The following is a 19,947-nucleotide window of genomic DNA, read 5'->3' on the forward strand; positions in this document are numbered from 1 at the left end:
TAATTATCAAAGTACATACATGTCACAATGTACAATCCTGAGATTCATTTTCTTGTGAGCAAAGTTATTCCCTCTGGTTCAAGAGCCTTGATAAATATTCCTGAACTTGTTGATGTGAACTTGAGGCTCCTGTACCTTCTTGCTGATGGAAGCAGTGAGAAGAAAGTATGAATTGGATATTTGGCATCCTCGATGATGAATGTTGCTTTCCTACAACAGTGTTCCATGTCGATGTACTCAATGGAGCGGAGGGCTTTACCCATGATAGACTAGGCTGAATCCACTATATTTTGTAGGTTTTATCATTTGGGCTGTATGGAATATCTAGGGAGAGTACCACCTCTAGTGAAGGGGCTTGTCATGTCCATTCTGGGACAGCTCACTCACCTTTGATCCCCACTGGACACTCAGCTCTCACCTGTGGCCCCAAGTAACTGCTGGCATGTGACAGCGGCCACACCCTGGTACACCAGTTCCACAAGTAGGCTAAAGCAGGTGAGGGTAGCTGGCTGGTCTCATACTCCGGTGAGATAGGGACATGCCTGTCCTGACATGTGAAGTCAGCTCCAGCAGACTGGGCAGATGAGAACTACAGAAAGATCCACAGGCCAAGGAAGACAGTACTGCAACACTCAATGGAGAGCAAAGGGCTTAACAAAGCACAGAAGACATCATGGTCATTCACTGCTATCAAGGAAGACCCCAGTTTGTAATGTTTGTTTGTACCACTGGACCTGGATTTCCAAGCTAGAGAGTGGAACTGCCCCAGTGCAACAGCTTTCCTACTTTAAAAACTCTCCTGCACATGTTTCCTGTCATCGTCAGACAGGATGGACAACCATCAGTGTTCAAGGGCACTGATAGTCCCATACTAGAACATGATGTAATCAGTGAATGTACTGTCCACCACACATCTATAGAAGTTTGTCAAAGTTTTAGATGCCATGCTGAATCTTCACAAAATTCTAAAAAAGTAGAGGTGCTGGTGTGCTTTCTTCACAAAGACCCTTATGTGCTGGATCAAGGACAAGTTCTCTGAAATGATCACACCGAGGAATTTAAAGTTCCTGACCCTCTCCACCTCTGATCCCTTGATGAGGATTAGCTCAAAAACCTCTGGTTTCCTCCTCCTGAAATCAATAATCAGCTCCTTGGTCTTGTTGACACTGAGTGAGATGTTACTGTTGTGGCGCTGACTGAGCCAGATTCTCAATCTCCATTCTATATGCTGATTTGTCACTTGACAGTGCAGTTGTCAGCAAACTTAAAAATGGCATTAGAGTTGTGCTTAGCCTCACAGTCATAAGTATAAAGTGAGTAGAGCAGGGGACTAAGCACACAGCCTGTGTACTGATGGAGACTGTGGAGAAGATGTTGTGGCTGATCTGATCTGACTGAGGTCCACAAGTGAGGAAATGGAGGATCCAGTTGCACAAGGAGGTAAGGTTTTGTAACTTATTGACTATTTTTGAGGGAATGATTGTATTGAATGCCCGGTTGCAGTCAATGAAGAGTATCCTACTGTATGTCTCTTCACTGTCCAGATGTTCTAGGGTTGAGTGAAGAGCTAATGAAATGGCATCTGCTGTTGGCCTGTTGTGACAGGAGGTAAATTAGAGCAGATCTAAATTGGTTCTCAGGCAGGAGTTGATAATACATCATTAGCAATCTCTCAAAGCACTTCACCACAGTGAAGGCAAGTGTTACTGGACATTAGTCATTGAGGCAGATTATGATGCTCTTCTTGGGAACTGATATAACTGAAGCCTAAAAAGAAACAGAAGCTGAAGCAAGAAGTTATCATGCCTCATTTATGGGAAATTGTTGTCATTTCTCCATGTTCAATAATATCCCAGCTCACCAAAGGCTCAGAATAAGAACATTAATCTTGAGTCCAAACCTCTCTAGCATGTCAGTCCTCCTTTCCTCTTAAACCTCCTGCAGCCTAACCATCTATAACAGTGGAATTTAATAGAATAAGGTGTAATGAGAGATACCAATTTCTGAGAAAGATGAAGAGGCTGTTTCCTCCTTCCTCATGGTCAGGATCAGGGGCTAGTTGTTTTTGATTGAGGTGAAGATGTTTGGAATTTTCTACCTCAATGGCCAGTACATTCTCAGTTATGGAGTCTGAATGCAGTGGAATCGGACGAGAAACCAAACCTGAGCCATAAATACTGAATGCTGGGGCATTGGGCTACATGAATACTCCTGCTGCTACTCCTATTGAACCTCTAAGGAACCCACTAGAAGTCTGCTGATGCCACACTCCATCACGTCACGGGAAGGTTTACAGAAGCTACTTCACTTCCAACTGTCTCAAACAATGATGGATGTCGTCCCAACAGTTGACCACGTCAAGGCTCATGTTACCATTGATCTGGTTATTTTTTTGTCATCACTTAAAATAAGTCCTAATGGAAATGTCATCAACCTGATGTATTGGCTCACCTCCCAAAATTTTGCAAGAATTTTTTTCATATTTCCAGAAATGCACTGAATTTTGCTTTAGTAAAGAAATTCTTGACCTCAATGAAAACAATATACAATTCTTCATAGATTTATGGCTTGCCCATTGCAAAAACACCAAAGAAGTTCAAATAATTAAGAAACTACTCACTCAATAAAGTAAACTTCTCCATTTTCAGTGAATGCCATTTCCAAGTTGTCAGGCAGAGGGCCAAGACTATCCACTGCAGGATCTGAGTGGTATTCTGGTTGCTGTGGTGCCTCTGTCTTATGGCTATTCGAACTAGTACGGCTGCTGTACACAGGTGCTGCTTCTTTAGGCGTGGTATGCTCGTCTTGTTCACTGGAATCTAAAAGCAAATTAACCTAACATTATAAATCACAAAAATAATTTCCTGCCATTTACCAAGAAACTAGATGTGCTTTACAAGATGTCATAATTAACGTTTTTGTTGACTATATATTTAACTTTCAAGTGCAAAAAGTCTGATCAGGGGAGTACACATTTTCAAGATACAAGCTCCATCACAGGCACACAAACCTCCCACCAGAGGACATCTTCAAAAAGCAGTGCCTGTAAGGGGGCATCAATCATTCAGGACCTTCAGCCTCCTGGACATGACTGCTTCACATTACCTCTACTCAAAGAGGAGGAGTCCAAGGACCTACACTCAACATTTTAGGAACAGCTTCTTCCCCTCTGCCATTAGATTTCAGAATGGTCCATGAACTCATTAACATGACCTCACTATTCTTCTTTTGCTCTACTGGCTTCTTTATTCACATTGTAACTTATAATTTTCTATGTCTAGCACTTTCTCGTGTCAGAGAACAACAAATTTCACAATACATGTCAGCAACAATAAAACTGACTCTGATTAACAAAAGTATCATAGAACTTTTCTCATTTTCAGGCAGATTAACAAGTCCAGATATCTACTGTGGTTTAACTGCATCAAAGAGCATTAGCACTCTGATAGTTAACCCACAAGAGTAGCTCTGAAATCGTAGATGATGCATTATATAGCAGCTAGGTGTAAAGAGATTCCCGTTCATCAAGTGGCACTGACTGGGTGTGAACAGTTTGCATGATTTTCAGTGGTACATCATTTTATCTGACGTGTGTTGATTATGTAGCATTCATTAATTCACTTGTATCCACATTTTGTTCTAAAATGAGATTAATTAAATCACAGAGAAAATCTTCAAAGCAACACATACAGTGTTTGATATATTTAGATTACAGAAATTATCCTTCTGTTAAACAGTTCCCTCAGAGAAATAAAGATGGGCACAGATAACTTGGAAACTATTACAAAGCAAAAAAAAATCACTAATTTTATCTTATATACAAAGAGGTCAGATGAAATGTTTGTGTACTCTGTAGCAATAATAGTATTGTAGAAAATTCCAATTTACTCAGACACAATTGATTACTTTGATTGGTTTATGATATGCCTCAGTGTAGTCTTATTGACAAATCATTTTGTAGATATTGACAATCATGAAAATCCAACCTTTAGGAATACCAACCTCAACATAAAAATGAGGAAAATAAAGTAGTACTAAGATAGCATCTTCTGATGCAATAATATTTTCGATGTACATTTTGTTACAATGAACATCTTTAAAATAAAATGTCTTCTGCACCAAGAAACATGATTGATTTTTCAATCCACAAGTTTCCACAAAGAAAAAGATTAGCATTGAGTTGCATACTGTGTTGTTTGAGGAAAGTAGGATTCCTGTGCATTAACCAGTGCTGAGGAATTCTTAACTTCCACTCAAATCATTAGAAGAGGCAAGGCAGACTCTGCTTGATACCTCATTTGAATTAAATGGAACAGTTGTACAGCATTATTTTATCACCCTGGATTATATAGATTACAATTCACATTTACACACAGTACCTTTAACAGAGGAAAACCTCCTAAGGTGCATAATAGGAAAGCAATTTTCAAAATGAACTCTCAGCAATATAGAGCCATTAAGATAAGTAACCGAAATGCTAGCTGAACAATTGGATTGCAAGGAATTTTAAGAGGAAAATATGGAGAAGTGAGTGGCTGAGAAGGGGAACTTAATTTTGTGAGGCCTAATGCACTGAATACAGTTGCTATTCTTTTGATAAAGGGAGGTGAAGATTCTCAAGGAAGTCAGAAGATTGTGAAGGTCAGGAGACAGAAATAGATGCAGGACATTCCAGTAACAATAACACCATTAAGAGATTGAAATATGAATGATTATAATTTTCATGAACAGATCAGTGGCACTTTATTTGGGGATTACACAGGGACAAGCGCAATTTGCATGAGATGGATGTATGGAGTTGGATGAAGAAGGGATAGGCAAAAAAAAGATGCTGAAGTCCTCAGGGCCCAGGATGACCAAAATATTGATACGAAGTAACAGGGGCAGATGAGGAAACTGAGAAAGGTTAATCCTCGCTGAGCATTTGGGGTCAGAAGTTCAAATCAGGATTACAGATGCCAATGCTGCCACCAGCTTAGTGGACTGGGGACAGTTATTGAAAAGGAACTGTAGTCATTTGTAAAGGTCTGGAGCTTGTGACAGGCGTTAAGACAGGCTGAAGCTTTTAAGTTTTGGGATTAAAATGAAAGTGAACGCTGCATACGCAGGCTGTTGCATATCGACAATGTGGAGTGGGGTGCTGGCACGTAAAAAGCAGCACTTTACTTCAGACGACGTTGTCTAGTATAAGGCTGCAGATGAAGGAAAGGTAAAGTTCAAGGTTAGATCCCTGGGGGAAACCAAGGAGATGACCTTGGTTTATCAGCAAACCTCTACACTGGTTTTAGATCAAATGCCCAAGTCAGAAATGTGGAGGCTACCATGCCATTCCTGTGCATTGTTTCCAACTTTTTAAATCAGCTTACCTATCAAGGTCTAGCCTACACTGCTTTAATAATTGTATTTTTGAATTTATACCACACCATTACTTAAAACTACTTTCCATCTGGTTCTAAATGAACTGAACAAATTCTTTGGCATAAAGTCAATCATCCGTCACTGCAGTTTAATTTTAAACAGGCTCAGCTATAAACATGTTGATGCCATCTCCTGGAAGCTGTCAGATTACCTGTAAAACTGCTATTCATTTCAGGGTTTTCCTCATCATCTTCATTTTCTGGTTGCTCTATTCCAGCGTTTTGCATATCATTGTATGACTTGCTTCGTTTTGGAGTCGGCTTTGAGCCAGAATGAGGACCTCGCAAAGCATCACTGGTAATTACTTCCGTGCTGTGTGGCTGGATTGGAGGTTTGGGTGTTCCATAATAGTTACCTAGGCAACATCAAATTCACATGTTCAGAAATGCAGATAGTTTCATAAAATCTGAGGTTACATTCTCTATTCGCTTCTCTAAATAGATTTAAAAGTTGTGTCCTTTCCTGCTCGCAGTCAGAAGAACACCATATGAGTCCAGCTATGCTACAAGGACTTCGCAATCATTCGCTCCATCAGCTTTGCAGCCAACTAACTAAATGCGGGCGCTGTTTTTACTGGTACTGCTATCATTTTGCTCTTCATTTCCTCAGACAATATCATGATCTGGATTTGACTGAGTGAGGCCTGTCACTCATACTTACCACCAAACTTCCCCACCTCTCTCGACCTATCTCTGGTGTCAGAAGATTGATTCCATTGACTTAGATACTCCAGCAGCCGAATAATAATGCCTTTTACATTGAGCAGGGCTTAACAACACCCACAAAGCTTCTCAGAAGATCTTCCACACTGGTAAAGCCCTGTCTACACCTCTGCTGGCTGTCAAGGTTTTACAGGACTTCTCAATATATGAAACATTTAAAAATTATTAAAATTGAAATGAATAATATTGGAAGTAGTAACTAAGAGCAAAGTACTTAAATAGTTACATGGGTAAAGCAGAACAAATAATTGTTACATGCTCTTCTCAACCCTATAATCTCCAGTCAGGTGAATGACTGGATATCCTGTGTCAGATAATCATGCCACATATCTGAATGATGATTCCCCAGCATAAACAGTGGTGTCTCACTGAGCTTAGGCTCTGCCACTGGGCACTGTTTATACAACAGCAGAGCTTGGCCCAAAAGTGACCAATGGAATTTGGACTGTAAGTACTGGTGTATTTGCAGAGCACTCTTGAATTTTTGCTAGCACTAGAAATTGCAGAGAAATACTTGCAGACCAAGCTAAATATACAACAAAAATGCTGATATATTTATCAGAAATCCTGCACTGGTAAAATATACCAGATTAAACACCTCTGCAAAAATTCACACATTTTATAAATGAAGGTGTGTATCAGCAAGAACTTACTGATATGACCTGGGTGCAAAGAATTTAAGTGCAAAGACTTTGAGCTCTCATATCTGATGCTTTAAGTTTGGTGCCACTGGGATTATTCACCTGTGACATGAAATTGAAAAAGAATGTATAGGGATAACTGCATTTCTAACAGAAACCTTTGTCAACAGTATTGTGATCTGTGGATTCAGCCTTGTTTAGGTAACAGGATCTTCACCGAGGTTACACCTTGCACAACACTTACATTTTGAATCGATACAATGGGAAAAACAATACTGTGAGGTTGATATTAACTCAATGCTGGTCCTTTGCACAAATATTAGAAAAAGGTGATTCGGGTTAGGCCCAGGAAGTGAGAGCACAACCTAGTTCCTGCATAGTGCCACTGCTTTCCGGGAGCACAGATGATGACTAACTCCTGAAATTGGCAGTATTACAAACAAAGGTGGTAAAATAAAGGATGAGACATGCAGTGTTCAATCTATCACCTTCAGAAGGCACATGGCCAGGATTATGAACCATAGCATTCTCTGTGTAAACACTGGCAGTGCCTTTTGGCAGAAAAGAGGGATGTAACTTCAGGACAAATGCACTGGGTAAACGGAAATCTTCAACAATGCTCACTAATTATATTCCAGGGCCTTCAAAAGGTAAAGAGACTTGCTAGCATTAATAGGATTATCACATTCATTTACATATTTGAAAGGTCTTTAGTTGACATTGAATTGCATCAGAACAAAAATGTTATACTTATGACTTGGCAAAATAGAAAATCACAATATCCCCAAAAGAAATCAGTCTGTACAGAACAGTTCAAGGAGAAACATTGACTCCACTGTATTCTGGGGAAGAGTAGATAGGAAAGCACGTTACCTTAGATTAAATAAAATCTTTATGAATGCCTTTCAACTACTAGTCCTATCCCAACTTTTAATGTTCCTGAAAGGTTGACACCACAGCTCTTAAAGTTGTTGACAAAACCTGCTGTCAGGAGCTGACATGTTTGGACAGATCTTTGAAAGAGATAAGCAGCAGAGTGCTTAAAAGGATGAGCTGTTCTGTAATATAATAACTTCTTGCACATGAATCCAATAAACATGCTTAAAGTATCAATAATTCTTATCCAAGAGAAAGAATGGTGCTAAGGCAGAAATGTCCTTGGGAGAGAAGAAATCAATGTATCGCTTCTCACAGCCTAGATAACTAAACAGATAAACATCACATATGGAAGGAGCATAAAATATATACAGTGGATTCCGGTTAAATGGGCCTTCAGTTAATAGGGGTAGGTGCTTATTTGGGACGAAAACTAATTGAGAAATAGACAGGATTCTCTTTATTTATTTGAGAAACTTTAATTGGAACAGAAGACTGTTGTTGAAAAGTTTCTAACTAACATCAGTCATGCATACTTGTGTAGATGATACACCATTCTTAGAGTGAACAGTTTTTAAATAGTGTCAGAAGTATGTGCTTGTATTCAAAAAGTAGTGATTTTTGTCACTGATAACTGGTGAGAAATAGCAGTAAGACAATTTACAAAGTGTTTTGCTCACTGTGGTTTCAAACATTCAGGCTGGATGATGCCAGAAACAGCTGTTAGGCATTACAGAGTGAACGGTTTTTAACTAGTTTCAGTTGTGTGTGCATGTGCTGTGTTATCCATTTGGGACGATGGACGTCGATTCAAAATGGAGTAACTTTTGATCATTTTGGTCTTTTATTTTCATCTCATGCAGGAAAGGCAATAGAGGTAGTCCATTATCTCCATGAGGTGTCTATGCTGATTTCTCTCATTTACAGTCAAAGGAACACGGCAGCAATGAAGTCTTCTGTAGATAACTATTAGGCACTAATACAATTTTATAGTACTGTAGTAATATTGATAGTGTTCTTATTTGTTCTGTATTTCATTTAAATGGTAGCTTTTCTTTGTTATGCTTTTTAATATTACCATGAAATTTCAGGTAATAGGGGCAGCAGCTTAAATGGGCCAAAATGTACTGGTCCCGATGTGTCCCAATTAATTGGAATCCACTGTACAAGGTACCTGATTTCCTCATTACCACTCGTAATCTCATCTCCTGGATAACCAATGGGGAAAGGGTAGGAAGATTGTTTGGTTAGGGGATGTTGCAAGAGAAGCTTAGACTGAGCTCCTTTTCCAGCTGACCTGATCAAGGTGTATAAGATGATCAGAGGCATTGATCTCGTGGATAGCCGGAGGCTTTTTCCCCAGGGCTGAAATGGCACAGTTTTAAGGTGCTTGGAAATAGGTACAAGGGGGATATCAGATGTATGTTTTTCACACAGAGAGTGGTGGATGCCTGAAATGCACTGATAGCAATGGTGGGAGAGGCGGATACAATAGGGTCCATTAAGATCCTCTTAGGTAGGTACATGGCGCTTAAGCGGTAGGGAAATTCTAGGACGTCTCTAGAGTAGGTTACATGGTCAGCACAACCTTGTGGGCCGAAGAGCCTGTGTTGTGCTGTAGATTTCTATGATCTTTCCTGATAGAGGTATTCACATTTCAAGCTCAGTAACACCAACATTAAGCTTTTCTGTGTTGCTGCCACTGATCTGGTATTCTATTCAGGACTAGGAATGGTTTTCAGCCCACGTGTAGTGCAAAGGAGCACTGCACCCATTAGCCATACCCCAGAACAAGTTGCTGCCTTTTCGACAGAACAGCAAAACACTTGGTCCGAGTTGCTCACATTATGCATTTAGCAGCAGTTCTCAACCAGTTGCTGATTAACACTAACAGAACATTAGAATTCAAAATCCAGTCACTATCCTCAGTAAGGCTGAATTTAAATTACTTAGAATGAAAGAAATGAAATATTAAGATTGAAAATATTTCCTTTCCTGAATGTTATTGTCAATGTACAATATGAGCATTCCACAGCAAAGGCAGCATTTAAGAATAATAATTGGTTTTTATAAGTATTTTCATTTGAGATAAGACTTCAAGATACTTTGATTTAATCTTAGGTGCTCAGCAAGCAGTGCACATATGATAACCAAGATTTTGTTTCCCTTCTAACACCCACTTCATACACAGCATGGTATAATGTGCCAGATCACTAACCCTACCCACCATCTACAAGTGAAGGAAGTATTTTGATTTGTAATGATAAATTCCAGATGATCTTTGTGCAGGTGTGTGATTTTGGATGGAACAGGAGTTCAACAGAATGTTGCACTGCAGGAGGATGAGTTTTATCAGCTTTCAAACGCGATGCCAATTATAATTGTTAGTGCACATTAGAAACGTATTTGTTTAATGACCAAATCCAGATGCTGTATCATGTACCCTCAATTGTAAATGTTTCCCATCAGATCTGTCTTACTCCAATTCAAATAGTGATGTGAAATTATAACTTCATATTCTTGGAATTGTAGTAGCATACTGCATATAATTTTAAAAAGTCAGCCATATTGAGGTGATATTCTCCTTCATCTTGGGCAGTAAAGCAATGGAAATGAAACTTAAGCCAACACCACAAAATATGGCCAATTTGTTTGCCAGCTTACAGTACCAACAGTAATGGTAAATATCGCCCACCGCTGGTTGCTTCAAACTCATTATCATCCTCTTGAGATCCCAGTCAATGCGTTCAGCTATTAAAGGCAGCTTTCAATGTCTTTGGCCTTGGTTCTAGCACTTAATTAAAGTAAGCATTATGACAAACTGTGAAGTATGGGAAAATCAACATTTTACCAATGTAAGTGCCAATGAAATGGTTTCATTTCAGATTCGATCTTCTGTCGCTGCAGCAAGAAATACTGTGTGCCAGATTACGAAAATTGCAAAATCCAGATGGCAAATCTATTTAAACATTAGACTAAGAAAGCTGAATGTTCCCTGTGCTGTAGGCTTGAGTGATGTGAAATTCAATGCTGCAAATGCTGCTACATAGTCAAAATTGCTCCAGTTTCTTTGTGCTACCCATTTTTTTCCCATCGTACTGAATATTAATTTGTAAACTGTACACTTTTAGTACTTGGCCAAAATTAGGCCTGATGAAAGGTGAACTGTGGATTGTGGGAAAGAGGAGAGACACAACAGTCAGTAACAGGAGGAGCCAAAGCTCTCATTTTCAAAGATAATTAGAATGTCAAACCAATTTTCACGGCACCTGGGAAAAGTTGGATTCTACTTCTTCAGGGAACAAAATAAAAGGTAAACAGGCTGGATGTACTTCAGAATTAATTAAATACAGGACCTCTTTTAAAAAATACACGGACACTGTAGGTTTACACTAGCACCTCAGTAACTCAAGTGTTGATCTAGCCCTTCAAAGTATTAATGAAATACAGGACTAGATAACTATTTATGGCTAATATTTAGCCAAAGGGTGTTTCAATAAGCAGTTTGGTGCAACAGGAAATGGTGAGCAAACTAGCCATGCAGCAAGCTCTTTATTTACTGCCCACGTATATGCCTGAATAATATTAATTGTGGTACTGTGCACTGAGATTGGAATGAATCAGCCCATGAACATTGGGATGAAGTAAACACCTAATTAGTGAAGGACTGCTGCACGTTATTTAGTGTGCTGACATCAGATTCTTAGAACTACCCACAGTGCAAGCATGCACCTTACATAGAAATTCATTCCTTAAATTATATGAACCACTCATTTGGAAATACTCATTTTCAGATGTGATCTACCTGTGTTCTACTATACTGTATAGCTAAACTGTCACTCCTATTTTATAACCCCAAAGCTTAAATACAACTACTGATGAAAAACTACATTTGCTTGGTGAAAAGATAAAAATACTGAAATAACTTTGGAAAATGAAACAATGTGAGAATTTTCTGAAAACTATTGGTTTTCAATTCAGGCCATAAATGTAACGTGATATTTTCAGAGTAAGCTTTGAAGCCAAGATTTGACACGTAGTTAGAAATGTGTAATATATAATTAATTATAAAACATTTACCTTCATATGTCCCAACTTCTAGAAGAGTGCCGCTCTCCTCTAGGTCAAAAAACTCCTTTACTGTGAGAAAATTATAGTCAACACCTGGAATTTCCCCGTCACGAGGTGGTCTTGTTGTGCCTTCAAAGGAAAGAATCGAAGAACCGTACTTTAGGAAGCATTTTGAAATGAGTTTCTACCGGAGTAATTTTAAGAAAATGTTTGCCTTTTTCTGGATTTACTTCTACAATTTCATTGCACTGGCTTCCCAGCAGAATAGGCAGACACATGCATGGTCAGTATCTTAAATTTGGTTAAGGAAGTGACATCAAGCAAACTGTGGAAAATATTCCATCCATCTCACGAGGATTTTGACGAGTCTCTTCTAATGTTATCTTTACTGCCCAACTAAATGGGAATGATCTCTTCCTATGCCACTGCACTGCCCTATAGTGCAGCACCCTTATTCTTTTAAAAATGCAACATTAAACAGAGCTGTGCTGCGATTGCTACTTCTCATTACTCTGATACTTAATTATTCAATCCACTGTAGCTCACAGAAGTGAATCAAGCAATACTTCTTTCCTATTAATGCAAGAATCAATCCTGGTACATTCCCTTCTGATTACAAAGGCTCTATTTTATTCTAGGGTGGCTAGTTATTCTCAGATAAATATCTGAAGTGCGTTACAAATCCTTCCACTATCTTTAATCTGCTGTCTGCATTACACTGAAATGATTATTTCTATTTCTGCTCCTTAACTCATATTGAATGTATCTCAACACAATCACAACCCATTGCTGCACTTTATTGGGACAGACAATCATTCAGTCTTGGAATACTACATTACTAGATATAGCATTCTGAAACTGTGTAATGAACAATCACTGCTACAAATGAAATCTCTATATATATAAAAACTTAAAGTGCCAGTCCTGCAATCTCAGGGTAGCATGATCAGATTTCAAGGGAAGTCAGCACAAGAATTTCAATTGCAATATGATCCATCAGAGGAGGCTCCTACATGATGGTTCAAAATTTCAGATATTTCAGCTTAATATAATTATATACTTAATACATATAACATTGATAACACACATGCTTAGTCCTTGCTGAAAGCACAATATAATTTTTGAAACTACAGAATAAAGTTGGATAATCTAAAAAAGAACAAATTTTACATACAAGAGTCAGATCCCATGTTCAGAATTACTAGCAGTTTTCTTTAAAATAAACCCCTGCAAATATCAGAGAACTAATGACATTTCTTGAAAGAGTGAAATGGAAAAGAATTGGCTTTGAAGTACATTATCTGTAGAGGGGGTTTGGAATGGTGGGGGAGGGGGAAATGCAAGGGGTAAATCAATAAACCTGGAAATGAAAGGTTGCTCTTGAATTATTAAATATATTAGTTACAGGAAATTTCAGCTGGAAATAATGACAAAAGAATTTACTTCCACCAGCTTTATTCTCATTTTTCAAAATTATCATTGGCAACACTATTACTAAAATGTTCTTGGGTATTATCCATATTTATGAGAACTGCAAGATATGATACTGCAACAGTGATTAATACTGTACAATTGTGTTAAAAGCAGAAAAGCCATTTCTGTGAATACAATTCTTGTTAATGTGAGTATCTACTCCAGTAAGTGTGAAATCATTTGCTTACATCTGAATGATGAGGCAGACAATATGACCTGACTGCTTTGACTCACAAGATTCTCAGTACTAATGTTGCCATCAAAATGAGAGAACTATTTTGTACTTGGAATGTCCACTCTTTGGAGGTGGGGTAGCTACCTTATTTATTTCACCATGTTGTTTTGACAGTAGCACAACTATCCACATTCTAAAAGGAACACAAGTCTCCGTGTGCTGAGTTGATTTTGCAATGTGATCTAAACTTAGCTAATTCCAAAACTCTGGCTGTCCAGATGCACTGTTGACTTCTCCAGGATGTCAACTGTAACAGAGCTGACTAAAAGTAATATTGCAAGTAAAATGATTTCAAATATTATAATTTTCCATATTTTCTAATGTTCTAATCCATAGCTGTGATCATCCCTAGCAGCTATCCCTAATTTAATAGGAAAAGGGAATGAAGTCCAAAAACTCTAATCTGTACTGACATTCTTGAAAACTCATTACTATTTTGATTTAAAGAAAACAAATCTCACTTTTCTGATGCAAACATTCTTTTTGCTAAATACTTTATTTCAGACGTTCAAGCACAAGTTTAGATCTTAAACTTTTACAACCGATTACGGTCGTCATGTTGGGTTAGTTGTAGGTCAGGTACAGTGTTAAATACCCTGTTATACTATCAAACCTGACATTAATTATTTGTTGCCAAGGAAATGTGATTATGTGTGGAGTAAGGAAAAGGAGAAAAGAATACAAAGATCTCTGAATAAACATGGAGACATATTGTCAAGTCAGGGAAATGAACAGCATGTTCTCACATCTCTTTCTTCCTTTTCCAGGTGGTGGTCCTATCGGAGACCACAATCTACAGAATGTGCTCAATGTTCTTCACGGTTGGTGGGTTCTCGCACTGGGAACTTACTAAGCTGCCTCCGTTTCAGGGCCTCTAGGAGCAGCTCGGAAAACGTGCACCTTCAGGATGCAATCCTGTGGACGACCGGATTCCTCACCGATGTAGCCGACTGAAGCATCACTGGAGATAGAAACAGCAGACACAGCTGTCGGAGTCTCTGCACTTGAGCAATCTTTCTCTCTCTCTCTCTCTCTCGAAGGTGAGTCTGCTGCTCCTCGAGCTGGTGGAACTCGAATAAGCAACACAGAAGAATGTACCAATGAAACAGCAAGCTGTTGGTCTTCCTCTCGCTGTAGCAGGAGCATCATCCTGTCTTAGACGTTGAAGTGTTAGAATGGGCAATAGTTTGGTGGATTCTAGACCATGGTTCTTGGGGGTTGCTATCCTTGCACGCTGGCTGGCTGGGTGGGGGTGGGATTAGTGATGCTTTGCTGGAGCAAGTGGGGGGAGGGGGGTCAGTGATGCTTTTGCTGCTGCTTGCGTAGGAGAGGGAGGGGAGTTTTGGGGCTCGAACATCTTTCCGTCATTCAATCTTTGGGTTTTCCTTCCCTGTTTTGTGGACATCTGAAGAGTAGGAATTTCAGGTTGCATATCGTATACATTCTGATATTAAACTGAACCATTGAGCCCTGTTCTTGTGTTTGTTTAAACATCTGCTACATTTCTGAGGAGAAATGGAGAAAAGACCAGTAATTACAAGGGTAATCATTCTTACCATTATGAATTCACCTTTACTGAAGTTTAATCTCACTTTCGAAAAATGCACCAGACACAATTGAAATAACGGTGCTCCTCTCATTGGTATTAATGTTTACAAAGGCACTCTCTAAATCCAACTACATGAAACATTCATCTGGAGTGTTTGTGTGTGTGTCTGGTACTGTGAGTGTAGATGAACTCTCAAACCATCACTACTTAAGAGTTCATACTCTGTATCTAGGGAGCAGAGGTTTGGAGTGATGTTGGAGTGGGGACAGGGAAGGGGGTGATATATCAAGGAAATAAACCCAGACAGATAACCCCACACTAAGCAAATCAGCAGGAAGACCAAAGCCAAGCAGGGTCTCTCTATGCATGTCCACTATGACAATGCTTGGCGTCCCAGAGTGCATAGGTCACTCAAGATGACAGTCTCACATTTGATGAATTGTTCCGTTGCAAAGCTTATAGAACAACTGGACACCTCCATGGCAGATGGCATTTTACACAGTTTTCATAAATCCATCTGTAATTTCAGAATGGCACTCATCCACATTCAGGTCAGTCATTTCGATGTTTTTCAATTTGTAACATTCACAAGGTTTTGACTGAGATTGTTTTGTTCTTATTAAAATAGCATAGAAATAGAATGGTTCCCAGAAAAAACATAAGTAATGGAATTAAAGATCACTTTAGCACAGGTCATGGACTAAGTAGTTCTAACAAAGAAGATTTAAAGTCATTCGTTAAATCATTTATAGTAGAGCTAAAACACATGTCATTTTTTGAAGAGTGTGAGAAACATGACAAATTAATCGGATACTGACTGTGACACAATTGGGAAAATTTGCTGAATGAAAGAAGATCTTCTTTTACGATAAATGAATCAATCAAGGTCACAGGCCAGTTCACAATTGTCCTTTTTCCCATATTTATTTCATCCAGCCTCCAGAGGTCAGAGGAGGAAGCTACATTTTCATCCTGCTGTTCCCAGGCCAGACAGCTATAAATTCCTGAGAGGCCCCTGCCTTTACTTACGTATTGAGAAGGGAAATAGGAAAAGCTGAAATGTCTCAGTTTTCCTCCTGGTGGCAGATACATCAGCTTTCCCATCGTCTGCAAATTCTTTCTTGGGAGGGACTTGGGAAAGGATGGCTTGTACAATTTCCCGGTGAAATGCCATATGCTACTGAATATCATTTAACACTCGGTTGCTAAGGTATTGACTCCTTTACCAACTTTCATCAAAAATTTTACCTTTCTCTTTTACTTCTTCCCTACTTCTTACATCATTAACTTCAAATAACCACACATCTGAAACTTACGTTTTTTAAAAATTCCTTTTCCCATAAAATACTTCCCTATAAAGCCATGGTTTTCTTGATAAAGTCAAATCAACCATAAACACAAGATCTTCTGCAGATGCTGGAAATCCAAAACAGCACACACAAAATACCGGAGGAACTCAGCAAGTCAGGCAGCATCAATGGAGAGGAATAAACAGTCAACGTTTCTAGCCGAGACCCTTCATGAGGACCTGGCCATAGGTGCTGCTTGACCTGCTGAGTTCCTTCAGCATTTTGAGAGAGTCAAATCAATCATATATATTTGATATTTCAACCCTAATGAACCACTGAAACTTAAGCTTCAAATATGAACTATCAGCTTTTGACCCTGATTTTCCAAATGTACAGATAAAAAAGTCTATTTAACTACTAAATGCCATGGATGCAAGGTTTTATAACATATTACAGTGAAAATAAGAGTCTATCATCAATTATAAGTAATACTATTTGCTCATATAGCAGACTCCCATGTTAAGTGATTGAACTATCATCACAGGTTGCACCAGTTTGTCATTCAGAGGGTTCCAAGTGGCATTTCTCTCTGGAAGGCGTTCTCATCAGAGCTCCCACTGGCTGCATATGTTTCATTGAAAGCATGACAATTGCTGACTTGACTTTGTCTAAAACCTAATTGAATGGGAAAATTTAGTCCATGACTGCTGAATCTGAGCATAAACAAAACAGATTGAACAACATGGACGGAGTTGCACGGTCAACCACAACCACTTACTTTAGCTTTCAGTTACTACATTGTATTTTTTAAATGAATAAACCTATCACTCTTCCACTTCAAAATAAAACCTATTACATGATTGAAAGTTACGTGTCTAAGTGAATGGAAGCAGAAGAGAACATCCTTAATTATGTTGGAATGGTGCACTATACGTTAGAGGCTGTAATTCCATTTGTGGCTTTGATTAAATTAGACAAATATTTTCACTGGAAATATTCCAATGCTTCAAAGCCTTCATTCAGGTTGCAAATAATCTAGTCTCAACCACCAGTAAAATGCATTACAGGGGCAACACCACAATAAAAACACAGTGACTGAAGTGCACTGAGAAGTCACAACTATATCATTTATGAACTTCCTTTTATGGACTATGATGTCCAACAATCATGGCTGTTTCACCAATTATAAAATACAACAGTAAAACACAAATAACTTCTCTTTATTTTCCCACAGTTAGAACTTGCATCTCATGAGAAATTTTATCTCAACCTGCATGAGACCAAGCATTTGCAATTTATGGTTGTTTGAACAGTTCAGGATATGACAACACAGACATCGTGGACAAGTACATGAAATTTCGGTCAACAACAGAAAAAGCAGCACATATGTCGAATCAGTCTTGCTCATTCAAAAAAAAAATGGGAAATTTGCAAGAAGACCACTGCTGTTAATTAGTCTACACTTTAATAACGGGGTAGGCCATGTGATTAGGAAGAGTTCAATTCCACACACTTGAGGTCTTACGCAATCAATTCACAACATAGCAGAGCCAATGCAAGATGTTGTGATAACAAGAAATACAAACGATGATAACTGAGGTTTTTCTTTCATAGGTTTGTCTAATAACATTCAATTTAGAGCTAAACAGCACAGGTAAAACTATGGAACTGGTTGTTAGCAATCTCAGAAATTGAGCTATCTGATTCCTTACTGGAGGACCAATAAGCTATCTTCAGCAAAAAGATTCCTCTAGCTTTAAATAGAAGCAAGCCATTGTTCATACAGTATGGCCATATGGTGATTCATATCTATTGCACAGCTGCATTTTTCTAATAATACTGCAGTGATCTTCTGCTACATTTTCCCCATTATTCTGGACAGAAACAACAACAGATATAAAAAATCATATGCGAATGTAACTATCTTTTTGCCAATATGTGCATTAAGTCAGTGCTGCACTGATTAATAGTTTCTATTACAATACAACAGTAAACCTAGAAGTCTAAAAGCTTCTTCACTCACTTTCCAATATGTTGAGCATGAAGGGCAGTTAATAAAGTAGAACTGAAGTACTGGGCCTTTACTTTGAAGCTCAAATGTATATATATATAAGTGAGAGGGATAAAAAGCATAAACTTAGACTCCAAGGCTATATGATTATGTTGAAATAAATATCAACCCAACCAAACTGCTGTCTATAATGATCATATTAGATTCATTTTTCAAAGCTGCGACCTTTGAGATTTGGCCTTAATGTTGAGCAAAAACAGATCATTCTGCTCTCGTAAAAGACAACTTTCTCAAATGATTTCAGAGGTTCATCTACTGCATGTGGGAAGTCTAATTCACATTGATTCCATGAAAGTATGTTTCTTCACTGTCAGCTGTCATGGTATCATGCCTTAATGTGAAGCTGAATTCTGAATGTACCCTTTCTAAAATACTGCAAAACTATAGAGGTGGTGCATCTGGAGAGAGAAAGAACAGAATCTGTATTTACCAACTGGGGCATAAGCATGCCATCACCAAGTCACATTCCAAGCCAAACACTATCCTGACTTGGAAAAATATCACTTCAATTATGGAACTCTCTCCATAATTGTCAGTATACCCACTTCTCAAAGACTGTAGTGGTTCAAGAAGGCAGCTCACTGACACCATCTCAAAGGCAATTAAATGGTGCTTCAACCTGCAAAGCACAACATCCCTTGAACGAATAAATAATTAAATAACGGAATTACATATTTTTCAGTTTGGATGCTTTCAGGACCACATTTAATGAAGACAAAATCTGACAAAAACATTAAAATTTGAAACATTATGGTGTTGTTTGTCTTACAATGACACATTTTTTTCACCATCTGTGAGTGGGTATACTAGCTCGTTGCTATAAAAGCAAAATAATCATCAGAATTAAATGCTAAATTGATCTCTCTACAGAATACACTTGATTGCATTTGATTGCTCGTTTTGTACTCGTGTAGAGCCTGTTCACGGGAAAGGTCTGGGGTAATTTTTTTAATGGAAAAAAAAGCTGTAAACAAGATGTGTTCTTGCTTTATCATAATTCTAGCCTCTTGTTCGCCTTCTCTGAAATCTTGGCCTCTCTTGTTTCTCTCCTCCACCTCCACCATTTTCTGACATAGCAGAGCAGAGATCAACTGGAGTCAAATCCAACATCTGCCAAAACAAGATAGCTGAGGCAATAACTATCTGCATAATATTAATGGAGGTCATGCTTACTATGCCAGTAAATAATGTAAATTTAAATAGAAGTCAAACTGTGTGTTTAAATTCCAAGTATTTGAAAAGCAGAGTAACATTTCCATCCTATGCAGACAAATCCATAGAAAATGCTCCTCCTCAATAGAGCAGAGCCAGAAGTCCATGGTGTAGGTGGGTTCTAATATCACTGCCTTGTCACCTTGTGCAATTATGTGAAAGCAGCTCATTTTGAGATACTGCAATACATCTGCGACCAATGAATTCAGCACTGATAGAGGGACCACATTTCCCAATAGTAAGCTGCAGTGTCTGTCACCCAAGGCTGTTTCTTTTACCACTTCCAATTCAATTTGAAGCACCAATGTTGAGCAAAAGCCTTGGGGAGTACACCGTTGCCAGCAGTAGTTTGGGTGGTTTCAACAATTCAGCATGCTGCACTGACAGGGT

The 19,947-nt window shown here is 38.6% G+C and overlaps 1 protein-coding gene across 9 annotated transcripts in view; it reads right to left on the reverse strand.

Moving 5' to 3' along the window:
* The window catches only part of magi1b (membrane associated guanylate kinase, WW and PDZ domain containing 1b), a 402,728-nt gene that overhangs the window by 93,030 nt on the left and 289,751 nt on the right, over positions 1–19,947 (reverse strand). For all 9 annotated transcript variants that reach the window (XM_073072335.1, XM_073072331.1, XM_073072328.1 and 6 more), the window contains 3 exons: positions 11,738–11,857; positions 5,570–5,773; positions 2,621–2,819 (listed from right to left, as the gene is read on the reverse strand). In XM_073072335.1, the coding sequence (XP_072928436.1) occupies positions 2,621–2,819; positions 5,570–5,773; positions 11,738–11,857 (523 nt within the window). The remainder of the gene's footprint in view (positions 1–2,620; positions 2,820–5,569; positions 5,774–11,737; positions 11,858–19,947) is intronic.

The sequence above is a fragment of the Hemitrygon akajei genome, chromosome 19 (genome assembly GCF_048418815.1).
Source record: "Hemitrygon akajei chromosome 19, sHemAka1.3, whole genome shotgun sequence".
Lineage (NCBI taxonomy): Eukaryota > Metazoa > Chordata > Chondrichthyes > Myliobatiformes > Dasyatidae > Hemitrygon > Hemitrygon akajei.